The sequence below is a fragment of the Natator depressus genome, chromosome 10, assembly GCF_965152275.1.
Source record: "Natator depressus isolate rNatDep1 chromosome 10, rNatDep2.hap1, whole genome shotgun sequence".
Lineage (NCBI taxonomy): Eukaryota > Metazoa > Chordata > Testudines > Cheloniidae > Natator > Natator depressus.
Genome location: NC_134243.1, coordinates 48,648,973 through 48,676,369, shown reverse-complemented (window position 1 = coordinate 48,676,369; position 27,397 = coordinate 48,648,973). Strand labels below are relative to the sequence as shown.

General features: G+C 44.8%; 1 protein-coding gene across 2 annotated transcripts in view; it reads left to right on the top strand.

Moving 5' to 3' along the window:
- Nucleotides 1–21,633, top strand: part of PSTPIP1 (proline-serine-threonine phosphatase interacting protein 1) — a 97,689-nt gene extending 76,056 nt beyond the window's left edge. For both annotated transcript variants that reach the window (XM_074966067.1, XM_074966068.1), the window contains exons 12-15: nucleotides 5,347–5,431; nucleotides 6,555–6,625; nucleotides 14,283–14,383; nucleotides 18,341–21,633. In XM_074966067.1, the coding sequence (XP_074822168.1) occupies nucleotides 5,347–5,431; nucleotides 6,555–6,625; nucleotides 14,283–14,383; nucleotides 18,341–18,472 (389 nt within the window). In that variant the 3' untranslated portion in view covers nucleotides 18,473–21,633. The remainder of the gene's footprint in view (nucleotides 1–5,346; nucleotides 5,432–6,554; nucleotides 6,626–14,282; nucleotides 14,384–18,340) is intronic.
- The last annotated feature ends 5,764 nt before the right edge of the window (nucleotides 21,634–27,397 follow it).

Below are 27,397 nucleotides of genomic sequence, written 5' to 3'. Positions count from 1 at the left end.
CCATTTGGATAATGTGTGAGGAGATATCACAGAGCTTTTGGATCTTTCTGTGGACAAAAGGAAGAATTTAGGGGATTTCCTGAAGTCCTTAGTCCTGTCCAAGTAGAATGCTAATGTCCTTCTAATATCTAGCATATGCACAATTGTCTCCCAGTTGTTACAATGTGGTTTTGGGAAAAAACAGGGAGATGGATCTGTTGATTCATATGGAAAGTGCAGAAAAAGTAGGGTGAAACTTGGGATATGGCCTTAGAATGGTAGTGTTTTTTTTTTTAAGACAAAGGCCGTGAATGATAGGAGTAACAGAGGCCCTGATGGCACACCCATGTGTCTAGCTGAGGTGATGGCAATTAGAAATGCTGTTGTCATGGACAGGTATCAGAGAGAATAAGTTGCCTTGCACTCGGAGGGAGGTCTAGTCCGAGCCCTGAGAACTAGATTAAAGTCCCAGGCTGGAGCGGGTGGTGTCACATGGGGGAAGACAGTCCCAATGACCTTAAAGAGTCTACGCATTAGTGGTTGAGAAAACTCCAAGTGGGAAGCCATGTTCGCCATGAGATGTACCTTAAGGAAGCTGAGGGAGAGTTTAAAATGTAGTACAAAATCAGAGGGAGGAAAGATGAGGTTGGGTCGGTCCGTCTGGAATGGTACAAACTTGGAGTCGTTTCCATTCTGTAGATAGGTATGTGGAGTGGTCAACTTGTGGCTGTGTTGCAACATGTGTTTCAGCTTGTCAGAGCATTCTGCTTCTAAGCCGTGGCACAAAGAAAGATCCAAGCCTGGAGGCGGAGGACCCATGGGTTGGGGTGAAGGGTCAGCCCGTTGTTTTGAGAGAGTGGGTGAGGAATGGGCTGACGTCAGAGGAACAGGAGGGCATATTGTCATCTGCGTCAGGTAAGGGAGCCAGACTTGTCATAGTCAAGAGGGGCAATCACAATAACTCTCACTTTGGTTCATTGAATTTTCAACAGAATCTTGGATAGAGTAGAAAACTGGGAAAAGACCTACAAGTAGGCCCTGTCCGCTGGGAAGATGAGGGCAACTGCCAGTGAATGTTTTCCCAAAGGGTGGCTATATCTTGAAGCACCTGTGAATTCAGTATACACTCGTTGTCGTGAGAAAATTCCAACTGAGACTGTTGGTTGTCCCGTTCTGTATCCCTTGTAGACAGACAGCTGAGATGAGCACATTGTGATGGGTGCATCAATTCCAAAGTTTGAATGCTGTCTTGCAGAGGGAGGGAGATCTGGCAGCTCCTTGGCAGTTTATACAAAACATACAGGTCACATTAAGTCCATCATAGCCGTTGTGTGTTGTTTTTGATGAAAGGCAGAGTTTGTGCACAGGCACTCCTGACAGCCTCTAGCCCCAAAAGAGTGATATGGAAGGTCATTTCTGTGGAAGGCCATTTGTCCTGAACCTTGTTGTTGTGTAGGTGAGCTCCCCAGCATATTAGGGAGACGTGTCCCAGGGTGGTGAATGCGGGTAGTGAGAGGAGCGCTCTCGCTTGTACTGCAGCAGGTTGGTGCTGATAAAGTCCAGTCACTGTACCGGGGCTAGCATGCCACTACAATGAAGTGAACCTTGGAGACTACCCTGTGTAGAGCAGTCTGTACCTATAAAGATCCTGCCCCAAAGGTAAGCCGTAGGAAATCTCCTGTACGATGGCTGTATTGAGATATGGAAGTAGGCACCCTGTAAGTTCAGGGCTAGAAATCACTCTCTTTGCTCTAGAGCTGGTCCTAACTGCTGTGAAGTAAGGTAAGATGACTTCTGAGTGGTATGACAGGTGCATAGATGGCAGCTGATGCTGTAAGGTATCATTGTTCAGGCCTCCGACCAGCTCATCAAAGTGCTTATAAGAGGCAGTTTGAGAGGTCATAGACTGGGGTGCAGACTGTTCTCACTTTTGAGCCCTGGGACTCTTACACTGTGGCTCAAAAGAGCACAGAGATGGTGAGTATTGAGAAGATTGTGATCTGTGGTGTGGTTGAGAGGTACATCTTCTCTCTGTTCCACAGTATAGATTCCTAAGGAGTGTAGTGTGGTCCAAGAATCCTTCAGGAGGTGGAGAGAAAAATCTGTCTTCTCCTCAAAGAGTTTGGCCCTTCAAATTGGAAGTCTGTAGCTCTTTGGGCAATCTAGAAAAGTGTAGCGAACAAAAAAAAACAAAAACCCACAAGCCACCTCAGTATCACTGTCATGGAGACTGGGCGGGCAGCTGTAACAGCTACATCCAGTGGTGTCTCTAGGACCAGTCTGGCTATTAACTGACCTTCTCTAAGAATGATCTGAATCTGTTCTTTTTGTGTTTCCAGTAATGTTTCAGAAACATCCTGGGTTTCCCAAGATTAACAAAATTGTTTTGGCCATGACAGTTTGGTAATTTATGACTCTAAACAGTAATGTTGTCGATAAATACGTCATCTTGCAAAGCCTGATCATATGGAGTTGACTTGGCATTATGTTGCTTGCTTCATGCATTAACCACATCCACTATGATGGAGTTGGGTTGCGGATGTTGAAAACAAAGTCTGCCTCTTTGGGTAGAGATGTAGGGTTGTTTTTGTTTACACTCTGTTGCTGGTTGGTGCGATGGAGGCTGGCTTTGCCAGATGATTTTGGTAGGATCTAGAATCAGCTCATTAATTGGGAGGACAGTTCTAGATGGGAAGGTAGTGTGCAGAATTTCCACCAACTTGTGATGTGTATCTGCCACCTCCTGTAAGGGAATCTGCAGCTTGTCTGCCACCCTCTTGATAAAATCCAGAAAGTTCTTAAATCTTCACCTAGTTATGGGGGGTGGGCAGCACAGTCTCATCTGGGAGAGATGAGGAGAAGTGTGCTGAAAAGGTAGCTTCCTCTTCAGGTGTCCCCCCCCCCCTTTCTTTCCTGTTCTGAAAAGCTCTCTCCTGTCCTGGCTCAGGTGCTCTGGCTCAGGTGCCAGGCTGTAGCAAACCATCTGGTAGACTCTCCCTGAGAGACACCGGAGACGGTCGCACCATGTGTGTTACAATATGGCCTAGGGAGGAAGAGGCAGGAAGGCAGGCACGAGCAGCTGGCATGATGGAATTGGGGATGACCCTTGTAGTGTGGTGGTGGTGGGCCAACTTGAGGGGCCAGGGAATGATCTCCTCCTGACCAGTGTCAGATTCGTCAGTGGAAAAGGGTGCCACTGACTGGGGTATTGGCAGTATACAGCCCAGTGCTAAGAGCGATTCTGGATGCTGGGATGTGCTCGATCCTGGGGTCCTGGTACCAAGTAATGGGGATTGTGGTTCTTCCCCAATCATCAGGTCTCCAGGGTACCAGAGCTCATGCAGTACCATGGGTTCATTTGGTACCACAGAGGAGGGTCCGTTGTACATTGTCAGTACCGATAGTTGGGCAGAGCACTCCCTAAAAGAGAGTTTTGCCCAGTACAAAAAGCTTGTTGGTGCCACTTTTTTTCTGAGAGATGGTATGGTAATTGTCTCTCCCTGGGTACTGAGGCCACAGGTCTCCAGAATATCAGAGCACCTGTGTTACCGTGGGCTCCTCCGGAACCCCAGAGGAGTGTCTGTAGTCGGTATCAATGGCTGGGAAGGTGCAGAACACTTCCTAGATGGGAGTTTTGTTGCATCTAGTACCAAAGGGTTTCTCTATGCTGTTCTTTTAGAGATGGTACGGTAACTGCCCTCTCGGGGTGCCGGGAGCGGAGCTCAGAGCAGGAAGCCCCTTCTCAGGTTTCAGCTTCCGGAGCGGCAGCTGAGCTCACAGCAGGAGGTTCTTCTGCTGGTACTGTCCTACCGAGGTGGCTGCTCTGGGGAGTCCCACTGGCTGGCCAGCTGCTCGGGGATCGGGGCCGAGATGGCCGCACTGGGGAACACCCCTCTGGCTGGCCAGTTGCTCGGAGGAGCCTTTCCGGGAGAGTCTGCTGGTGGCTTCTTCTTTCTCCTCTTCACCACTTGACCCCTTTTGAAGTGAAGGCTCCAGGGATGATCCGGGATCAACACCCACGGGAGTTCCCTGCAGACTGAAGTGTTTTCTCTATCAGAGGAATTTTTACTTCAGCTCCTGTGAGGCTGCAGTTTTAGGTGTGGCAGGTAAAGGACGTCTGTGAGGGTCTCCCAGGCACAGTGAGTGTCTGGCCATTACAGGAACTGACTCCTGGCAGGAGAGGCACCGCTTGGAGCAGAGAGAGCCAGGCAAGCCCCTGGGCAGGGGGTGTCATCCTCTAGCAGGGAGGAATATGCAGAAGAACAGTGTCTTTACTTTTTTTTTTTTTTTTTAAACAAAGAAAATAATTGAGTCTACTAGATGGGGGGCGGGGAGGGGGAGTGCCCCCAGACAGGGAAGGAAAGTGAAGTTCTTTTCCTTTTTCTCTTTTTAAACCAAAGGAATAAAATAAAATAAAACAAAACAAAACACTAGCCTGAGTACTTTTCGGGAGAACAAAGGTAACAAAACAAACGCTACTTATGCTAATGACACAGATAAGGAAGGGACAACTGCTCCTTCCCTCAGAGGCCAAAGGTGGTAGAGAAGGACCTGATGCGGGTTCACCCGGTGCAGTGCTAAATAGCCTCCAGGCAGACCACGAGGGAGGGAGAGCACTTGTGCGGGCTCAATGGGACACTGCTACCAAAAATCTCCGATTAGAGGTGCGGGGGCACACAGACACCTAAAGTGGAGCACGCACAGGGACACTACTCAAAGAAGAATAAATATTTATGGGTCAATAGCAAATTCTCTCTCTCTCTCTCTTTGGGGACGAGAGAGGTAGGCTGATAGTTATGTACAAATGGAGACCAGGAAATACCTACTTTACAGCATCTGACAATAGGGCCAAAAAATTCCCCAGATGTGGCCAGAATTCCTGAATCTCTGCCTATACATTTAAAAAACCCAGAAGAGCTGACTGCGTCGTCATCCCCAGTTAGTAGCAGAGAGCTGCAGGGTGATTAGCTTTTGCTCCTTAAACAAAGATGGGATGACAAGATGGCACAAGTCCTATTATTGAGGCAGCAGCCGTCTTGATTAGAATTGGAACATAACTATTGAAATGGTGCTGAATGTGGTGTGGATGGGTCTGTACTTGCAGCAGAACTGTATTAAGCATCAGCTCAGCAGTACCCATTACGGACATCTGTCATCAGTAGTTTTCCTAGTGTAGATGAGCTCACAGGTCTGCACCTATGTATTAAAGAGGAGAGTGGTTACACTGCAGAATTCCATTGGCCACTCCTGCTCTAGAAGACTAACCACCATGCTATGGAAACAAATCAATTGCATTGCTGGTAGAGGGGAAAAATTGATACCTTCTGCCTGTTTACACCCTTGCTTTTAACAATTATCCCATTGTAGTTCCAATAGGATATGAGAATTATTATGCCAGGGAATCTCCTAGATGTAGCAACAGCCCAGTCCAGTCTTGTGGGATGATGAAAAGGTGAGTATATTGGTTCCTTGTGGAAATGCTTTTCTGTGTGTAAAGCAATATATGGTTACGTACATGCAAGTGACAAATCTGGATCTTGAAAGTAATTGTTTCCTTAATCGTGGTGAAAGGCATATGTGATATCATATAGATATACCAACAATTAATTTAACAGAATTTAAAGTGGAGCAAGATTAGCTATTCACATTGTTGCTGGCGGGAAGAGAGGGAGGGGGGGAAGGGACAACTTTAAAAGAAACTGACCAGCCAGCAAGAAATTGGGGCACACTTAATTCTGCTTTGTGATAGCACCAGGACATATAGTGACAAAAACAACTTAAGTGGGGAGAGGGGGACAGACAGAGTTGTCTTTTCCAGCAATACCTTCTGTGCTAAACCATAGTGCACTACCATGCCACAGATTAGCAAAAAGCTTTAAGCCTGATCTGCTCTTAAAAGTTTCAGTAGTCTAGCCTTGTTGGTTAAGGATGAGATTTATACAGGGATATTTATACCGATGAAAGCCCTAATGTGGACCCAATTATATCGGTAGAAGATTGCTTATACCAGTACAGTTTATGCTGGTTGGGGAAACATCCAGGGAAAAAAATATAAATAGTTCACTATATTTTAAAACTGACCATTTTTAGACAACTGTATTATATTCTACAACATTCCAAAAGCCAGCATTTTCTACATTCAAGTGTGTTATCATGAGGAGGAAAGAAAAGGATGTCACCCCTTGCAATTGACCAGTCAACAGATCTATCATGTTGTCATGATGGGATGGTTTAAGCTTTGCTTCATGTGTCTTTATATCTTGAATTGTCTATAAGATAAAACTATCACAAAATAATAAATGTATAATATATTTTGTGTACAGTTTAGTGATTGGCAAATTTCAAAAGATTTGTTAGTTTACCAGGGTTTGTTTTAAATGAAAATTAAATGGGTTTGCTATAGTGCAAAACAAAAACAAAAAAAAGTTTCCAAAGAGGAAACATTTGGCCAAAAGAGTTGGTGACAAATGGGAGGAATGAGGAAGATTACATGGCAGTGGACTAGCGCTCTGGAAGTTTGGGGAATATACAACGTATTCTGTACGTTCCATCACCAGCTTCTTTTGGTTCCACAGATTCTCTGGATTGCTACATGGAAATAGCAGAAACTCCAGTGAAACCATCATTCCCACAGCCCCTCCTATTGGTATGTTTTACCAAATGTAAATCAAAAGATGTATCTGGTCCTATTAATCAATCATTTACATGCATGTTGCATGGAGAATAAACTATGTGATAAGACATTAACGTGTTATCTATCCTATGAGCTAGCATGAGACTATAATCTAGACATCAGTATGGCACAAACATGTAGCAAGCAGCTTCCCCCACCATGGAGACTAATAGGAGCTGTACTATTCTTAAGAAGTCCTGTGGATGTGTGAAGTTTAAATTCTGACTGAGACCTCAAGGTCTAGGAACACAGTTTTTTCCTCTACTTACGTAGAGCATGGGGAATCCTTCCCAAGCCTTCCAGTGGCCCAGCGTGGTCTTGCTATGAACACAGGCATCCGTTCTGCTTCAAATGTTATGTTGCCTTACCAATCCCATGTCCAGGGCCGTCCTTAGGATTTATGGGGCCCTATGCAGTAATATTAAACTGGTGCCCCTGTGCCTCAGCCAGGGCTCGCATGTGTATTTTAGATAAGGGTGGTCTTTTGAAGGATTTATTTTAAAAACTATGTCTGAAGATCCAAGCATTTAAGGCTAAAGATGAATACTCAGATTGTACATCTAAAAAAATCTATGCAAGGATGTAATTTTTGCAACACTAATGAAATATTTTTAAAGCTAAGGTCCTGTAGACTAACATGTTCTGAGTAAATATTACAGTAATGCACAACTGCTTTTGTCAGTAAATTCAGAAACTGATAGTATATACCTGGGGGTTGGCAAATGCCTGTTAAATGACTTCATTACCATTTGGAAGGTTATTTAATAGTTTCAATCTTGTGCTAATAGATCTGGCAGGCTGGAAGGCATTTTCACTTTTAAATACTAGATCCCCTCTGGAGGAAGACTCACCAGGCTGCTGCAGCTAGCAGGAAGGGTCAGAACAGGGAACAGGGATAGGAAGAGGCGGGAAGGTGGACACTAAGACCCAGGGGTGCCCCAAATTTTCAGGTGCCCTACGCAGCCCAGCCGCATAAGCAGTATGCGTAAGGATGGCCCTGCACAGGTCACTTGTGTCCCTCTCATTAGAGGGCACCAAAGCATAATATTTTGACAGCACAGGAAATAATGGTTTGAGACATTTTTATTGGCTCGATTTAAAACCAGCTAAGGAGATTTAAATTGTGATGTTCCCTGAATGAAAAAAAATGCATCCTTCACTACGTCTGCCTGTCCACTCAGCGACCCAGAAATGGAATACAGTCTCTCCTAAATCCCCTCTGTTTGACTCCCTGAACAGTGGAAATTTTCAGTGCCATTCATGCAGGCTAGATTCATAGATATTAAAGTCAGAAGGGACCATTAGGATCATCTAGTCCGACCTCCTGCACAACGCAGGCCACAGAATCTCGCCCACCCACTCCTGCGAAAAACCTCCTCACCTATGTCTGAGCTATTGAAGTCCTCAAATCGTGGTTTAAAGACTTCAAGGAGCAGAGGGGTCTGGGTTTTTAAAGGTATGTAGATGTTGCTCTGCTCAGAGTTACGTCTAACTGATTTAGGAGCCTCAGTCTCGTTTTCAAGAGTGAAATAGGCATTTAGGAGTCTGTGTTCCACTGACTTTCAATGAGACTTGGGCTCAGACTTTTAAAGGAGCCTAAGTGCCATCCATTTCTATAGAATTCAATGGTGTCCCTATGAATACAACTTGAATGAGAGTTGAAGGCATTTGGTGCCTCCCAGGATTGGGTCCCACATGTCTATACAGTAGCATATGAACAGCTTTGGTCACAATTAATGCCTCCCCAATCTGCTCACAGCTGTTTGTGTGTCTACATTATATTAAACTTCTCCTTTCTGCCAGTTTAGATCATGCTATTTATCAAGGCCACTATCGGATCATTATTGTCATAATCGCTTCCACAGTAGTAAATTCTGATGTCACAAAGGGTGGATTGTGACTTTGTTGAAGGATCAGAGCAGGCTCATTGTAAAATGAGATGCTACTCTTGTGACCAAATACTATGCACAGATGGCTTCTGGGGGCGCCTGTGGGAACCCCGTGCTCATATCCATTGACAGAATGGGTCTCATTTAGTGAGCTGAGGCCAGATCCTGCATCCCCTGCTATCTGTGGGAGTTTTGGCATGGACTTCTACGGGAGCAGGAGCATGCCCCTAAATTTAGAGAGAATACGTATGGTAATCTAATGGGATTTTGGTACCTACATTCTTCTTGCAGTTTGCCCAGGTGTGCCTTCACTAGGAAAAAAACATGAATTCTTAGCCCATATTAGTGAGCACATGGTAATTAACATGAGGTAAAATCCTACCAACGACAAGGCAATTTGTTTTCACACAAGTTTGCAGGCTGATAACACAACTCTGCAGGAGCCTAGGGTTTACCGTGATTTACTAACTCGTGTGAAAATTACAGACGGCCTGATCTTCACTAGGATTTTACTTCAAGTTAATTAACTCAAGTTAAGAACACAACTTTGTTCCGAATGAAGACAAGGCCCTCAGAGGCTTGTGCATATCATGGTTATCTACATGCATTCAGCTTCTTCACTTCCTGCTACATTGTTCTTTCAGCCATCTGAAGAATCCAAGTCAAATTTTTTCCCTTCACACCAAAGAACCCATACATCACTTGTTGGAGTGGGATCAGGATTTACTGTGGGAAGGGTTACATGGATCCTGTCTTCTCTGCACTCTGCAAGGGCTCTATTACCCCATGGATGTACAGGTGGTTTACATTGGAAATTCCCTCATGCCTCAGCAGGAGGACAGACCTGGCAAGTACAGCATTGTGGAGGAATGCTGTAAAGTATGTCACGAATAAGCTCCTTTTAACCAGCCAGGACTAAATTATGTTCCAAATTTTGGCTAAGTGCAAACACCTAAAGTCATAGTGTTTGTACTGTGAGATTTTTATCTTAACAATAGTGTGACATTTGCCTGTTTAAAACACCGCCTCTTTCTTTTGCCTTAATGTCCATTATTTATTATGAAGGAAGAGGATTGACTTCCATGAGAGCAGAATTAGGTCAGCGCTAAATGCTTTTGAAAAAGTGCCTTGGTGGGGTTTTTGGACTGATGGCAAAACTCTCATTGGCTGCAGAGATGCAGGATCAAGCTCTTTTTGAGCAATCCTTAGGTCAGGTCTACACTTAAAAATTATACTGGTACCGCTATGGTATACTGGTATAGCTGTGGCAGACAAGGGTGTGATTTTTTTTTTAAACCAACATAGTTATTCCAGTATAAGTGCTAGTGTAGACTGTCTACACTATGAAATTAGGTTGAATTCATAGAAGTTGGTTTTTAAAAAGTCAATTGTGTGTGTCACCGCTAAGCGCATTAAGTTGGCGGAGTGTGTCCACAGTACTGTGGCTAGCATTGACTTTTGGAGTGTTGCACTGTGGGTAGCTATCCCACAGTCCCCGCTGCCCATTGGAATTCTGGGTTGAGCTCCCAATGCCTGATGGGGTAAAAACATTGTCACGGGTGGTTTTGTGTACATGTCATCAGTCACCCCTCCCTCCATGAAAACGGCGGCAATCGTTTCGCACCTTTTTTCCCGTGCGGATGCCATACTGCTGTCAGCAGACAGTGCAGTAGGACTGCTAACCGTCGTCATCCACAGTTTCCGCTGCAACTCTGCTCTCCTGGTGCTGTGAATCCACCTCGCAGGTCCTCTCATTGTTCTCTATAAATATCTATTCTCGTGGCATCTCTCATCATCCACTGCTTCCGCTGCAACTCTGCTCTCTTGCAGACACCATACCATGGCAAGCATGGAGCCTGCTCAGCTCACCGCTGCTATTGTGAGCATTGTAAACCTCGTGCATTATCCTGCAGTATGTGCAGAACCTGCAAAAGCAGGTGAGGAGGCAACAACAGCGCAATCACGATAGCGATGAGGACATGGACACAGACTTCTCTCAAAGCATGGGCCCTGGCAGTTTGGACATCATGGTGGTAATGGGGCAGGTTCCTGCCATGGAATGCCGATTCTGGGCCTGGGAAACAAGCACAGACTGGTGGGACCACATAGTGTTGTGGATCTGGGATGATTCCCAGTGGCTGCAAAACTTTTGCATGCGTAAGGGCACTTCCATGGAACTTTGTGACTTGCTTTCCCCTGCCCTGAAGCACAAGAATACCAAGATGAGAGCAGCCCTCACAGTTGAGAAGCGAGTGGCCATTGCCCTCTGGAAGCTTGCAACACCAGACAGCTACCAGTCAGTCAGTCAGTCAGGAATAAATTTGGAGTGGGCAAATCTACCGTGGGGCTGCTGTGATCCAAGTAGCCAACACAGTCACTGAGCTGCTGCTATCAAGGGTAGTGACTCTGGGAAATGTGGTCATAGTGGATGGCATCGCTGCAAAGGGGTTCCCTAACTGTGGTGGGGCAATAGATGGAACGCATATCCCCTATCTTGGGACCGGACCACCTTGGCAGCCAGTACGTAAACCGCAAGGGATACTTTTCAATGGTGCTGCAAGCACTGGTGGATCACAAGGGACATTTCACCGACATCAACGTGAGATGGCCAGGAAAGGTGCATGACGCTCGCATCTTCAGGAACTCTGGTCCGTTTGAACAGCTGCAGGAAGGACCTTACTTCTCAGACCAGAAAATAACTGTTGGGGGATGTTGAAGTGCCTGTAGTTATCCTTGGGGAACCTAGCCTACCCCTTAATGCCATGGCTTATGAAGCCAAACACAGGCACCCTGGCCAATAGTAAGGAGCAGTTCAACTATAGGCTGAGCAAGTGCAGAATGGTGGTAGAGTGTGCATTTGGACGTGTAAAAGCTCATTGGCGCAGTTTACTGACTAGGTTAGACCTCAGCAAAACCAATATTCCCATTGTTATTGCTGATTGCTGTGTGCTCCACAATATCTGAGAGAGTAAGGGGGAAACATTTATGGCAGGGTGGGAGGTTGAGGCAAATCGCCTGGTGGCCGATTACACACAACCAGACACCAGGGCAATTAGAAGACCACAGCTGGGCGCCCTGCACATCAGAGAAGCTTTGAAAACCAGCTTCATGACTGGTCAGGCTACGGTCTGACAGTTCTGTTTGTTTCTCCTTGATGAAAACCCACCCCCTTGGTTGACTCTACTTCCCTGTAAGCCAACCGACCTCCCCCCTTCGATCACTGCTTTGAGAGGCAATAAAGTCATTGTTTCAAAATCATGTATTCTTTATTAATTCATCACACAAATACCTATTGCAAGGTAGCCTGGGAGGCGTGGGTGAGGAGGGAAGCACCAGGTGGGATGGTGGATGAGGGGAGGAGGGAAGGACAAGGCCACACTACAGTTCAAAACTTATTGAATGCCAGCCTTCTGTTGCTTGGGTGTGGGGTGGAGTGGCTGGGTGCCCGTAGCCTCCCCCCCCCATTCTTGGGCATCTGGGCGAGGGGGATATAGAACTTGGGGAAGAGGGCAGGTGGTTATACAGGGGCTGCAGCGGCGGTCTGTGCTCCTGCTGCCTTTCCTGCAGCTCCACCAGACTCCCAAGCATGTCAGTTTGCTCCCCCATTAGGCTCAGCATTGCATCCTGCCTCCGCTCAGCGTGCTCCTCCCTTCTCTCATTGCATTCATTTAACTCTTTCCTGAACTCTGCCATTGTTTACCTCCATGCATTCTGCTGAGTTCTTTCAGTGTGGGAGGACTGCATGAGCTCTGAGAACATGTCATCATGAGTGCGTTTTTTTCCACCTTCTAATCTGCGCTAGCCTCTGGGAGAGGATAGGGCGAGTGTAGAAACATTTGCAGCTGTGGGAGTTAAAAATAAGGGACAGTAGTATTTAAAAAGATACATTTTAGAGAACAAAGGAAGACTATTTCACACTGAATCAAGCGATTCACATTACATAGCGCATGTGCTTCACCCCCTCTCCCCCACCGCATGGCTAGTATCAGGGAAGGTCCTGTTCAGCCAAACACGAACAGCTCAGCATGAATGGGCCTCCCCCCACCGCGTGGCAAAGGCTTTTAGACTACCTCCAGGAGAGCTTCATGGAGATGTCCCTGGAGGATTTCCACTCCATCCCCAGACATGTTAACAGACTTTTCCAGTAGCTATACTGGCCGCAAATGCATCCCAAGCCTTCAGGGCAAATTAATGATTAAACACGCTTGCTTTTAAACCCTGTATTATATTTACAAAGGTACACTCACCAGAGGTGCCTTCTCTGGCTTCGTGGTCTGGGAGCCCGCTTTCGGAGGGTTGGGAGGGTATTGGCTCCAGGGTGATTAACAGTTCCTGGCTGCCAGGGAGAAGGGATTCTCTGCTTGCCTGCTGTGTGCTATCCTCAACCTCCTCCTCATCCACAAAATCCTCATCCCTGTTGCATGAGACTCCCCCTTTGCCCCCCCCAGAATTGCATGCAGCTCATCATAGAAGCAACATGTATGAGGCTGTGACCTGGAGCGACCGTTTGCATCCTTTGTTTTTTGGTAGGCTTGCCTCAGCTCCTTAACTTTCATGTGGCACTGCTGTGTGTCCCTGTTGTAGCCTCTGTCCATCATGCCCTTGGAGAGTTTGGCAAATATATTGGTATTTCATCTTTTGGAACGGAATTATGCCTGCATGGATTCTTCGCCCCATACAGCAATCAGATCCAGTGTCTCCCGTTCGGTCCATGCTGGAGCACTTTTGTGATTCTGGGACTCCATGGTCACCTGTGCTGATGAGCTCTGCATGGTCACCTGTGTAGATGAGCTCGCCACACTGGCCAAACAGGAAATTCAAAAGTTCCCAGGGCTTTTCCTGTCTACCTGGCCAGAGCATCTGAGTTGAGAGTGCTGTCCAGAGCGGTCACAATGGCGCTCTCTGGGATAGCTCCCGGAGGCCAATACCGTCAAATTGTGTCCACACTACCCCAAATTCAACACAGCAAGGTCAATTTTAGCACTAACCCCCTCGCTGGGGAGTTGTACAGAAATTGATTTTAAGAGCCCTTTAAGTCGACAAAACAGGCTTGGTTGTGTGGACGGGTGCAGGGTTAAATTGTCCTAACGCTGCTAAATTCGACCTAACCTTGTAGCGTAGACCAGGGCACAGTTATAGCAACATAATTATCTCCACACTGGGAGGGCTTTGTAGGTTAACTATGCTACCAAAAACACAGTGTGGACAAGGCCTAATTATCACTATTTCACCAAGGCATTTATAAAAAACTTTTCTTGCAACAATACTGAATGAATGTTTCCCTCTTCTCAGTTATGGCAGGTTGGATTAAATAATCAACATGTTTCAGAAAGATCAAGCCAGTAATATATTCCATCATGGCACCATCTAAACTACTACTAAGGCTCATTGAACCTTTCTTTCCCTGCATTATATTTTAGATTTTATTTTTCCCCTCAGAAAAATCACAGATCCCACCACAAACTGGTTTTATTATTCCTTAGACCATTTGGGACTATATTTTAAGCAGGGAAAATGTTTACCCTGCAGTCTTACCATGTATGGAGCGAAAGCTAGTTTCTGACTCCTCTAGACAGTGGCAATTGTTGTGCATAGCTTTACCTGGAGGCAACAGCAGCTTCTCTAGGCACACACATCCCAGTGCACAGAGAGAAGAATAGACACCCTTGTGTTTGTGAACTCTTGCAAATGTTTCCTTGCATTTATAAGTCTGTGAACTCTTTGTTTCCTTGTTTTTCTAGACGAGAAAGTGGATGGAGTCTATGCATCTATTAATGTGGGTGAACGAGCAGCGACCACACCACCACAGGACTACAGAGTGCTCTATGACTATACAGCCCAGGTAGTCAAAGGATTAAAAAATGAACATTGTAATGCACTAGGCTTAAAATAGTACCTTTGACTCAAAAAGCCCATTAATTCCCAACACCCCTAGGGGTTATGTATTATCCTCATTTTATAGATGGGAAAATGAATGGAACAGAGAGTTACTTAGCCAAGGTCACCTAGCAAGTCTATGGCAGCCAGGAGGTGTGACTCCCAGGTCTCTGCTCTGGCCACTAGACCATACTGTGTTATCTTGGGGGGCAGTATACAAAAGTTTATTTCAATTTGCTATACATTAATGTGTTTCATCAGTAACAGTGCCAAACCATCCCAACCCTTGTCTCTTTAGGGATAGGAGAGACTCATTCACTACAGAGGCTTTGTACATTTTGACTGATGGTAACTGAACCACCTGGCTTTACAAGAAGATGTATAAAAATAGTCCCAATAAAAACATAAGAGAAGTTAGTTAAGGCCCTGATCCAGCATCAGGATTTGCTAGTGCAAACCCCTACTCCTATGAAACAATGGGTCTCTACAGAGGTACACACTAGAGGATCTTGATGTAGGATTGGAATCCAGAACATTTGGATAGCAATTTAGGGCAGGAAATGATGAAGAATACTGTATCCAGTTACAAATGCAGAGGGAGTTTAGGGTAGAAGAATGCATATACTGCCAAGATTCTAGTTGGAGTACAGCAGGACTAGTCCCCTGTTACTGTTTTTGCTGAAGAGGACAACAGGATCTTTACTGACAAAATGGTCAGGTCCCAGTTTTACAGCTGATCGGAAAACAGCACCCCACATAGTATGGTGTCTGAGGGTGCTGCGCTAAGACACAATCTAGAGCAGGTCAGCAGGGAATGGCACCACCACTTTGTACAGCACCTGGGTTTTCCTTTATGAGCTCCCATCCCAGTAATGAGTCATTGTGACTCTACTTCACTTGTGAAATTTTTGAGACTACAGCCCAAGGGAATATGGTTGCAGTTCATGTTATAAAATCTTCCCTGGCTTTTATTCAGCCTGGAAACAGGAGAGAGAGTCTGTCAAATATTATCTAAAAGCTGTTCTCCATTTGACCCCATCCTCATCTGGAGAGGCCTACCCCAAGACCTTAATGTGTTGTCTGTATTCCATAGCAGGGGCAGACTTCCAACACAATCTCCATTGCACAAAAGGATTTTAGAACAAGTCATACTGATTTCCTGTTCATATCTATTGCCAGATACAGACTCCCAGCCTGTCTTCTGCCTTTGCCTCAGTTTAGTTATGGTTTTGTGTGGGGTTTATCATAGAAATATTTATATCCATTTTCCACTTAAATAGCCCCTCTGAGGCACTTTTTAAATGGAGCTGAAACAACAATATGAGATCTGGCTTGGTCATGCTGCTCTAGTTCCCGCATAGTGGAAATACTATGAGCTTGTATTATTCCAGCTCTATTAGACAGATGCAAGAGAAGGAAAAAAGCTACCCATACAACAGACACATTGACATTCTGATGGAGTCAGACGGCACAGCCCTCTCTCACATTTTTCCCCATGTAAATATGCTGTGCCCCGCTGATCGCTCCTGCCAAGTGCCAGTCCCAGCACAGGCCCCTTGGGCAAATAGCAAGGAGCTGGGGTTGACATGCTCACTGAATCTGAAGACACTGCTGATGAGCAACCTGCGTCCTCAACTAGGGTATTGTAACGTTCCTGACTTCAGACCCAGTGCCGTTAGACATCATGAGTAAAGTCACAACAGAGACAAGCTGACTTGCTAAAGCAAGAGTTTACTAACACCACACACCTCTTCATCTGTAGATTTCAGGCTGCTTTACGAAGGAGGTAAACAATATCTCCACTTTATAGATTAGAATGCCAAAGTAGCCCAAGAGCCTTTCGCCTTATGACTGCCCTTATGCTCCTACACAGGAAACAGAAGTATAGGAGTCATCCTACTGGCCAGGTCCACCTAGTCTACAGTCCTGCCTCTGACAGTGGCCTGATGTTCCAAAGAGCCCCACAGGAAGCAGATGTGGGATAATCTGCCCCCATGATCTCATCCTAATCCCCACTAGAAAGAGATAGGTTTACACCCCGAAACACGGGGTTTTACCTCCCATCCAATATTATTTTCCTTAGCATGAACTATGGATAATTTTGCTATCCATACAAATGGCCAGTCTCTGAATTTTTCTCATTCTTGGCTTCAGCAACATCCTCTGGCAAAGAGTTCCACGGTCAAGTTACATGTTGTTTGAAAAAAAAATTCCTTTTATTAGTTTTGAATTTACCACCTTTAAGCTCCATTGAAAGTCCCCTAGTTCTTGTGTTAGGAGACCCACACTGAAAACGTCTCACTTAGGAGACTCTTCGTAAGAGGTCAACATGAGTCAGATTCTAACTCGGGGTAGTCAATAGGCAGCCCGTGGGCCAAATCCAGACCACCAGATGCTTTTCAACAGATCCCAAAAAAATGTTTAAACTTATTTATCATTTTATCTGGAGTCTGGACCTGGACTACTCCTTGACCAAAACATTTGGACCTTGACAAAAATAAATAAATAAAATAAGACTACCCTTGTTCCAACTGAAGCCAAACAGTTGGGTTAGGTCAGTGCATTTGATGAGAATTTCCTATGCAGTTCAGGGTGTTCAAATATTTTTTCTACTCTCTTTCATTGTTTGGAGAGATATTTGCTTTAGGGCCTGTTCAGGGTCATTTTAATGTACCTCAGCATTCATGGCATTTTGCCTTGAGGGGAATTATTAAATTCCTTTCATGAAGATGAACGATTCCTAACCTGGGAGTAGACTTCCACACACTTGAGCACTATATTCAAATTAGATTGATCTGATCTGTTGAATGCAAATTTTGGAGGCTTGTGCTATCACTGTTTCAATTTCATTGCTCGTTGGACAGTGAATTGATACCCCATCACACAGAAAACAGGACAGCATCAGTTAATGGGCTGATAGCCAGGCTGACTTGCGGTGATTCTATCTCTGGGGGGAAATAGCATATTTCATGAATAATCATTATACCACTGTTGACCACTATTGCTCAGCAGCAGGGATCTGCACTACCATGCAGGTCACCTGAGATCAATTGTGCTGATGAGAAACCTCTCCCAGACTGCAATTATTGGAGGCATCATTTTTATCTCCCTTGAGCATGTAGCCTTGTATTGCTCTAACAAAGGAGCATGACTGGCTGGTTCAGGAGGGAGTTGCATTTAAGGCAGGTCTGTACTTCAAAAGCTGCACCCATGCAGCTGTGATGCTGTAGTGCTTTAGTGAAGATGCTGATGGGAGAGCTTCTCCCGTCAGCAGTGTTTAATTTGTGCCAGGGCTGAGCCCTGGCACCTCTAGGCTTGGCAGTTCGTAGCCCCAGTACCTCTAGCCTTTCTGTGTCTGTTATGAATGTAAAAAAATTGCTTGAACCCCAGCACCTCTTTCATTACAAATTAAAGCACTGCCCATCAGCATAGTTAATCCACCTCCGTGAGAAGCATTAGCTATGTCAGTGGGAGAAGCTCTCCTGTCGACATAGCGCTGTCTACACCGAGGGTTAGGTTGGTATAACTATATTGCTCACAGGGGTGTGAATTTCACACCCCCATGTGGCATAATTATACCAGTGTAAATTTATACCGTAGATCTGGCCTTAGGAACAACCTCTGCCAGAAGGGACTATGATACAAGATCTAATCTGCACAGAGACTGAATGCAGGATGGGTACATTTCTGTTTCACTCTGGAGATGGGAAGAAAGTTGATAGCCCCAGTATGACCGCTCAGCAAAAATGGAGCCACACACAGAGTGTGAGTGTGATATTTCAGATTCAGTATCACAGTGACATGCGTACAGATATGCTTTAGGAACATGGGAGCTAGGAAAATCCCCCACACAACATGCAGAAGAGTCTGAGTACTGAGGCTAACCAGATTTCCACTCTCTCTGTTGGGTCTCTCCTTTCAGAACACTGATGAACTGGATATCAGTGCAGGGGACATCGTAGCAATCATCGCAGAAGGCGAGGATGGCTGGTGGACAGCAGAAAGGAATGGTCAACAAGGATTTGTGCCAGGATCTTACCTCGAAAAGCTTTGACAAAGAGATGCATCTGCTTTAAGACCTTAAAAATACGTTATTCTCTAAAATGGCTCACCAAGGAGGAGGCCATATCATTTTCTTCTAAGGTTGTCACTTGAGGCTAACAAATTGTCCCTGCCTTTTTCTTTAGGCCTCTCTCTCTCTCCACACTGGGGAGTTTTCCCAGAGACACTGCAGGGGTTCCCGTCTTACAAGGGCTTTTATCCCTTTGACTGTTCCATCAACATTGCATTGAACACAGTCCATCAGCGCCTCAAAGTTACAACAAGTATGGAAAAACAACAAACCAAATTTCTCCTCAAAAAAAAAAATTGCTCACAAAAATGGAAAATGAGAAATATCCCTCAGTAAGTCTGTATCACCTCCTGGCAGGCTTGGAGACACTGTTGTGCCAACAGTCATATTCTCTATTATCTCTTTCGTTATCTGCATAAGTAGCGCAAGCATCTTTGACAGAGGTGTGGAATATGGGGATGGTGGTGTAGGTATGCTGTGCTCAGGATGAAGACATATCGGGGTCTTAGCTATGTGACACGAGACAGAAGTTCATGCAGTCCCCCTCCCCTCCAAAATGCATGAATGGGAGAAATGGGTAAGGATTCCCCACCTATTTTATCATCAGAGCGACTAGGGGAAATCCTAAAGATGAAATGCTGCTTTAAAGAACATTAAAAAGGATTGTGACATGCATTGAGCTAAAGAAAATATAAGCCCTTCTACCCCACCACCAACTCCTCCTGCTATTAAACACCAAGTCCTCTATTGCTCCAGCCTTGTGTGGAATCCAAAGGCAAAGAGATAAGGATAGATCCTGACCCTGATCTTTGTTAGCCGTTGCCTTTTTTTGATGGATTGTGTCATAATCTTAATATGATTTGTCATGTTTAAAAGCTAAGTAAAGGCTTTCACTGGAGCTGTATTCCCAGACTGACCCGTTGTGAGCTCATCAGGGAGCTGCCAATCACTTGGTAGGCTTACATGCAATTGGCCTATATGTTACCTGATTTAATCTCTGCCCATCCCATCTCCCAGCCTACATGATCTTCTCCTTCCCTTTCAGATGCCCCTCCCCTACAGTTTCCCGACTACCTAGCCCTCCTGCAGCCTCTGCATCTCCGAGATCATTGTCATGGGTCTGTCCTTGTTCCTTTTCCCTTCCTCACATTGCATTCACACTTTATGAATAGCAGCTGTGTTAGTCTGTATTCGCAAAAAGAAAAAGGAGTACTTGTGGCACCTTAGAGACTAACAAATGCATCCGATGAAGTGAGCTGTCGCTATGCTCAAATAAATTTGTTAGTCTCTAAGGTGCCACAAGTACTCCTTTTCTTTTTACACTTTATGAAAGTTCTCATAAGCAAAGCTATTTTGTATACCATAGATCAATTCCTCCACAGCATTCCTATTCTATCAGGTGACTAGTATTTAGAAATACTTCCAAAATCCACAGTATTTATCCAATACAGACCATAAGATCCTCTTTCTGTATTTAGTGATGCAATACAAACCTTCAAGGATTTGCTTGGGGAAAAGACTACTTCCTAGGGAGAGAATGAACTGCTAAAATTTCAGAGTTTAAAATCGAATCAAAAGTCAATTTAAAGCACAAATAATCACCATTAACAGGAAAATCTTTTAAGCGAGGAGGCACTGTGGGTATGGAGTGAGGCTTTTAAAGCCAGAGAGAAATCTATAGGGACTGTTCCAGCATTTTAGTTAACAGGACTGTAGCACATTAATGAACTATAGTCAGTCCAGAGAAACCCACAGCAGATTTTATTCAGTTTTGTGCTGGGAAACTAAGTAGTGCAGCCCTTTTGGGGATCCTCTTGTGCATGCGTTCCCCCTCACTTGTCACCCCTTGTACTTCCCCCTCTGAGGAAGGCTTCCCTACAATTTGCCCCCCCGCCCCAAGACCTGGTACACAGAACGTCTAGAAGTGCCTTGAATAGACTCTTACAGTTTCGTATTAACATAGAAACCAAAGAGATGGAGTGATGGGCTGTTTCCCAGAGCTGGCTGTGGAAAGGCAGAGCATGAGTCACTATGACAACTTCTCTGTGGGGCAGGGATTATCTTTGTTTTGCTTGTCCCTGATCAGGGCTTCTAAGCCCTACCACAGTATAAATAGTAACAATAAAGTGCTCCTTACAGGTTGCTGATGCCAGGGACAGCCTTCTGAGGCCAGATCTGAATTTTATAACCCAAGAATGGAGAGCAATGGGCCGCAACTAGGGCCTGTACTGTATGCCAACTGACATCTGCAGTGTGGCTAGTCAAACAACTGTAACCATCTTGAAATGAAACCTAAAGTAAGAGTGATTTTAGATACTAGCCTCCTTTAATTGCACGTCTTTCAGCCAGAATTGATGCAGGTAGACATTTTGTAGATGATTTCAATAAAAAAAAAAAGTAAGTCTCCCTCAAGATCTTGTCTAATCTGTAAATAAGTAACACAGGTACTCAGTAAAGACCACATTCCTCTTAGGGCTCAGAGAGTTTCACCAAGCATTGGAGCACCCCTCCTGGTTACCACGTTGTCTGTAGAATCTCTTGCTGTGGGTAAGCTATTACCTGCATCTCTGATCATGAGGTCATTACCAGTTTTGTGATCACTGCTACTCTCAGGCTCTTCTTGACATCCCATAAAAGCATTTTATACTTTGCAATCTCCACCAGTCATTCCTTGATTAAGTGAAATAAATTATAAATACCTACATACATAACCCCTTCAGTCTATAATGTACCCATCACTACAGTATCTGGGAACTGGGTGCTAATTTGGGATAGCTCTGTAGGCGGAAAGGCAATTGCAATGGTCTCATGATTTATCTTCTCTTCTTTAGAGTGAAGAGCTTGGCTGATAATTGGTTACAAAAATATTTGTAACTATGCAGTTCACCCCATCAACCTTGGTAGCATGTGTCAGAAATAGAACACTGAGGAACCAATCAAAATATCCCAGCCCCCTGAGCACATGCAGTTTCTAGGAATCACCCACACCTGGAGAGTGGAAAGTGGCTGAAAGGTTAAATTCCAGGTACTGCATTCGGCTGGAGACAAAGTTTCACTAGAGCTGTGCAGTGCTTTCACAGCAAAAACATTCAACAAAAGGGATATTTCACATTTGGTTGTGAAACTGCATATTACCCTATTTTCAGGGAAGAGAAAGGAATGGGCCTGAAATGGGCCATTTTCAGTAAAAGTCACGCTTAATGTTTTGACCAGTTCTCATGTTTAAAAAGCTTTTCAGAAAAGAAGTTTGTCCCAAAAGAGGAGCTGTGTCAAAAAAAGATGTTTTTTCCCCCTCTCAAAAAACCCTCACTTGACAAAAATAAAATCCCCTAGAAAGGGGTAAAAAGAATTAAAAAAACCAACCTAACAGTGTATATTAAAAACCACTTTCATTTAGGCACAAAAGTAACACTAACTTTTTCAGTTGGGAAACAGTCAATGACTAAGAAAGTGGAGAAAAATCCTATTTTCTGCCAATTTAATTCCCCCCCACCCCCCCAACTGCAAAAAATGGGGGCGGGGGGAAGTGAAGTAAAAAATGTGGGAGAAAAGTATCTTTTCCCATGATGTTTTCCTTTAGGAAAACAGTTATTTCCCTGATGGGAAAATTTCAAAAGGGGATTGTTCCCTCAAAAATTCCTGCAGGTAAACTGCCCATTTTCTGGCCATCTTTGTTAATCACCACCTTTTCTCTGACTGTTAAACTAACTTTAAAGCGTCTTGTTTGACTGTTCTGGACTGTTAAACTTCTGGTTTCACCTGGACAGCGTCACTATTTAGTAAGCTGGCTGCCACCAACGGGAGGCGCCAAAATGACAACTATTGACAAAGCTGTATAGTTTCAGAGTGAACTTTTGTTTCATGGGACCCTTGCAGCGAGCAGCACATTTCACTGTGTAAGCTGTGTGACTGGGACTGAGTGGAGTTCTCCTTTCACATACATGAATCTGTTCTCAGAGATGCAGGCTGAGAAATAGCCAACACTCATGCTTTTGTTCACAGCTTCACAAGCTACTGCCAGTAGCATCACCGCAGCCTTTAGTATAATTAAAGGGTAGGTACGCAATAAATGTACTGAGCTGAGTTAGACTGTGCTTTGGAGGGGGGGGTTCTGTTTGAACAACAGTATATTATTCATTTTCCTAGCTGGGCATTCTCACACCTGTAAGTATTAACCATAGATATCCTGATCAGGCCCTAAGAAACCTGCAGGCATCTCCAATCCACTCAGCTGACAGTGCCCCACCAAAGGGACAAGAAATACCAGGAACACCTGGATGGAGCCCAATTGTAGCTCATGGATTTAGTTGATTTTTGGTTCTGAATTTAAGTTTTGGCAAATAGCCCTATTTAGGGCGCTTCAACTGACAACCTGTTGAGTCTCTCCTCTCGGCACTTCCAAGCTAGCCATGCAGATGTTGTCTTTCCTACAAAGACAGGGTATATTCTTAATTTAAGGTAACTATCACATGGTAAAATCCTAGTGAAGACAAAGCCATGTGTAGTTTTCACACAAGTTAGCAGAGAGCAGTAACCTGAAGGTTCCCCCATGGTCTTCAACTTGGGCTTTGTCTTCACTTTGCCCAAAGCATGTTTTTACAATGGGATCACTACTGCATACTGTCTCCATCCCTGTAAAATCCTACTGGAGACCAGGGACTGTAGTTTTGACAGTCATGTAGCTAGGCAAGCTCAGTCATGGGTAGGGCTATAGTTTTGATCTCTTCCAGCTACCTTGTGGTAAAAGCTACATGATGCACTTTGTCTCCAGTAGGATTTTACAGTGAGATAAGTACTATGTCACCACACAATCACCCTGTGTAGCTGGAATGTGATGACATGCTTAGGGTAGGTCTACACTGAAATTAAACATCTGCAGCTGACTCATGCCAGCTGACTCAGGCTCATGGGGCTTGGGCTAAGGGGCTGTTTAACTGCAGTGTAGATGTTCAGGTTTTGGCTGCAGCCTCGGGTTCTGGGACCCTGCGAGATGGGAGGGTCCCAGAGCTCAGGCTGCAGCCTGAGTGCCTACACTGCAACTGGACAGTGCCACAAGCTCAAGTCAGCTGGCACAGGCCAGCCACAGGTGTCTAACTGTAATGTAGACATACCCTTACAGTCTTTTAGCTAGAACATCCACTGCATTTTAATTATTGCCAGAAGTTGCTCACACCTCTTGCATTTCAGACTAATATTTCCCTCCTCTTTACTGTCTCCCTTGTAGCAGGTTCAGAATCCTTCCAGATAAGGTCACCTACATGAAAGTCCTTCAGAAGGCCCAACAACAGAGGGTCATAAAACCCTGCTGAAAGGAAGGTGCAGAAAGCACCTTCTCCTATACTGGCTGTCTGAGCATGCTTCCTCCACACAGCTCTCCAAGCCCTGGAATGAAGGGCTGAACTAGATTCTGAGCAATACCCAGCTGAGGTGCCCCAGACTAGGAGGAGTGCGTATAGGGGTCATGGTCTTGGTGCAAGATGGGCACAGGCCCCTTCAACGTGTCCAGAGCTAGCCAGAGGCAATTATTGCACAGGTGCTGCCTGACATTAAAGGGCCAGACACATGCTTTCTGGGTAGCTGCCAAGAGAGAGAGAAAGCACCAGCAGGCTTTCCCCAGGCCAGGCATCTTATTGCCAGAGGGAAGGAGGTGGGAACTGAAGAGTTGCTGCTTTAGGGATCCTAAACTCAGCAGCCAGTGGATCTTCAAGCTAGCTCATGGGACTACAGAGCTCTACAGGAGTCCAGGTTCCTGGAATCCCGTCCTGCTCCCAGGAAGCCAGCCAACTCTCTCTCTATTCCAGACTGACAGGCAGTCACATGCGCCTCTTATAAAGGGCACAGAGATTCTCACTGATACATGGCAAATCCTGCCTGACGTAGGACATTGAGCCAGCCAGCCGTGTCTTTGTAATGACTAGTTTCAAATGGATACAGAGCTAAAAAGAGTAAGAATAGGACATTCAGATTAAAAGGAAAAAAAAAAATAGGGAATAGGTACTTGACCATAATGGTTCCACAACAGTCCTTGTGCAGAGGTTGTCTTGGGGGGTGGGGGGGGGGGGGATGAGTAGCATATGCTTTAACTAATGGGTTTAGGTTTGAGAAAAACCACTGTCACTAATTTATAAAATACAGTAATAAAAAGCAGCAGCAGACATTTGGGGGGAAGCAGCTGGCTCCTATCAGCCCTGTTACTAAAGAACCAACAACATGCACAGCGTTCTACACAATGTAAAGGCAGCTCCCTCTCCTGAGCAGCTTGGTCCAGCAGTTTCTTTTTAGCTGAGGGGTCACAGCACCCAGAGCTAGAGAGGTTTCCAGGGAGTTTTTACAATCACCTCTGCCTAAGAAAGCACCTTGCACAGCAAGTTAGTTGAGCACAGTTAGCAGAACTGCAATAGGGTAACTGCATGAAACACCCCAATTGTTTGCCACCTCAAAAGATGTTGCCCTCAGGTTTGCTTCAGGTAAAACACTCAGCTTCCTTCTGCTTTAGTGAGAACAGAACATGCAAGCAAGACATGAACAAAAACAGCTCCTACCTTAGCTGTCTTCTCTCCTTGCTGGCCAGCAATTTACCCCCTCATAGTAGAAGCATCCTTGCTGCCTCTGAATTCTTTCCCTAGAAGCTATTTCTCTACTGGAGATTCCTGATTGCATCAGCAGTCTAACTGATTGCTATATACAGCTTAACTGAAAGCAGGTGGAGATCAATGTGCATTTCATTATGAGCTAGGCCTCAGGTGATGCCAACTTCAGGCCAAAATGGGGGGGAGGTGAGAGCAGCTGAGCCTGAGCACCAGCCAGGTGGAATAGCTGATATTAACACACACTTTCAGGGCATGATGTACTTGTATGATTGTATTTGCTTTGTTTCTCTTGCAGGGAAGATGTCCTGTGCATAAATCCAGCAGTTTGGCGTATGTTGAGTATGGTGTCAGCCAGCTGCTCACACATCTGCTAGCGGAGAGCTGCTGCCCCTGTCATCAGGGCTAGCTAGCTGATTCAACTGTACTAGTTTAGAGTAGCCAAGCTCCTCTAAGTGCACTTCATGCAGTTTGCTGTCCACTCCTGTGCTGAAAGCTCACCATTAGCCTTTAGCCCAGGTTCGTACCAAATTTGAAGAGCATAAAACAGACAAGTTGTCAGGGCTTGAAAAATCAGCCACTGCTCCTACATAGCAACTTTATTCTTACTATCCCTTCCAGCTGCTATAGGAGGTATTACTTATAGCACTGGGCAGTTAAGCCCCTTTAGAGATAAGACATTGCAGGCTGTTGCTTAGCAAAACTCAAAGTAGGGGTAGGATAAGTTACTGTTGTTCTGCCAACACCACTCACCACCCTTTTGAATGCAAGGAAAAACTCTACCCGGCTGCTGTTCTGTTGCACCTGCACTGAGCATGATCAGCATAGTTAGCACCAGTAAGGAGAGAGGAGCTGGGCTTTTGCCTCACTTTCCCTTGGGCCATGAGAGCGGCTTTCACAGAACATTGCCTAAAGGTGACCTGCAAAAGAAAATTAAAAACTGGGCTTGGGTCCTTCTTTGCTTCTTGTAAATCATATGGCTGAAAGGTGGTATGGGTTTTTTTTTTTTTTTAAGAAGAGGGGGAAGGACTTTGGCTTATTCTTCTACATTAGAAATTCATGTCTTGTTGAACTAGTGAAATGATATCACAAGCATCAAGAAAGACAAAGCAACTTTAAGTTGCAACAATGTCAACTGTTGGTTTTGGTTTGGGGGCAACTATTTAAGTCCAATGACCAATTCACATTTTGGATAAAGGAAGTCTTTGTCATAGATTCAACATGTTGACTCCCTTCAGTTAAGATGTTAACACTAATAATAAACATCCCTGAGACCTCTCAGATGTTCTCCAGGAAACACCAGACTTGACATTCTAGGTATTTCTAAGGCCAAATACCAAACAGAATTTTGCTCAGAGTGGGATGATCTGTTTATACTCAGGCCTCTTTAGGCCAAAGAGCATACAAGTGCATTATTAAAAAAATCACTTGGGATCCTAAAGAACCCTAACAAACTCCTTGAAGTCAAAAGGAGTTTTACTACTGAGTTCAATGAGAGCAGGATCAGGTCCTATGACAAGCATTTTACACACAGCTTGTATGGTCACAGCTATGCAACCAGCACCATAGTTCAGTTAGCCCCCCAAACTGAGTTAAGGCTGCATGGTCAATATTAAGTGAGAGCTTTACTGGTATTTTAGTTTGATCAAACTTCATTTGACTTGATTGCAGAGAGGTTAGCTTTCTTCCCCACCCCTCTGTATTTGAGGATACAAGCACAGTTAGAAAAAAAAGTCTAGCATATTTTCCAACTAAAATTTCCTGCAAATGAAGAACTCTGTTTGGGCTATTTAAAGAACCCAATTTTATTTTGTTATTTTAATAACAAATTACTTGCACTGTGACTTTGGGCAAGTCACTAAACCGCTCTGTGCCTCAGTTTCTCCAGCTGTAACATGGGAATAATAATGCTTCCCCAACTTTGTAAAGCACTTTTAGATTAGCATGCCTATAGGTTTTTCAGGTGGAAAATATCATTGTTATTGTTCAACCCCAAACTCAGTCTAAACAAGCCATTTTTTTGTGGTGGCTGGATTGATATTTGCAGTGGAAAAGCTGATACAAAAGAAGGCCATATTATCTTGTGTACATGATGCCCTGGCTTGTTTTGTAACAAGATTAGACGGCTCTTAGGAAGGGGGTTGCACATATGAGAGACCATTCACTTTCAATACAGGGAGTGGGGGAGGGAATTTTGTGCATTCCCTTCCTCTTTGCCAGTGTCCAATAGCTGTGTCTAAGGAAGAATTGTTTGGACGTTCCAAGCTGGAACAGTCAGTGTAGAAGCTTCTTGGGAAAGTGGTGAACTTTAACCTTCCCA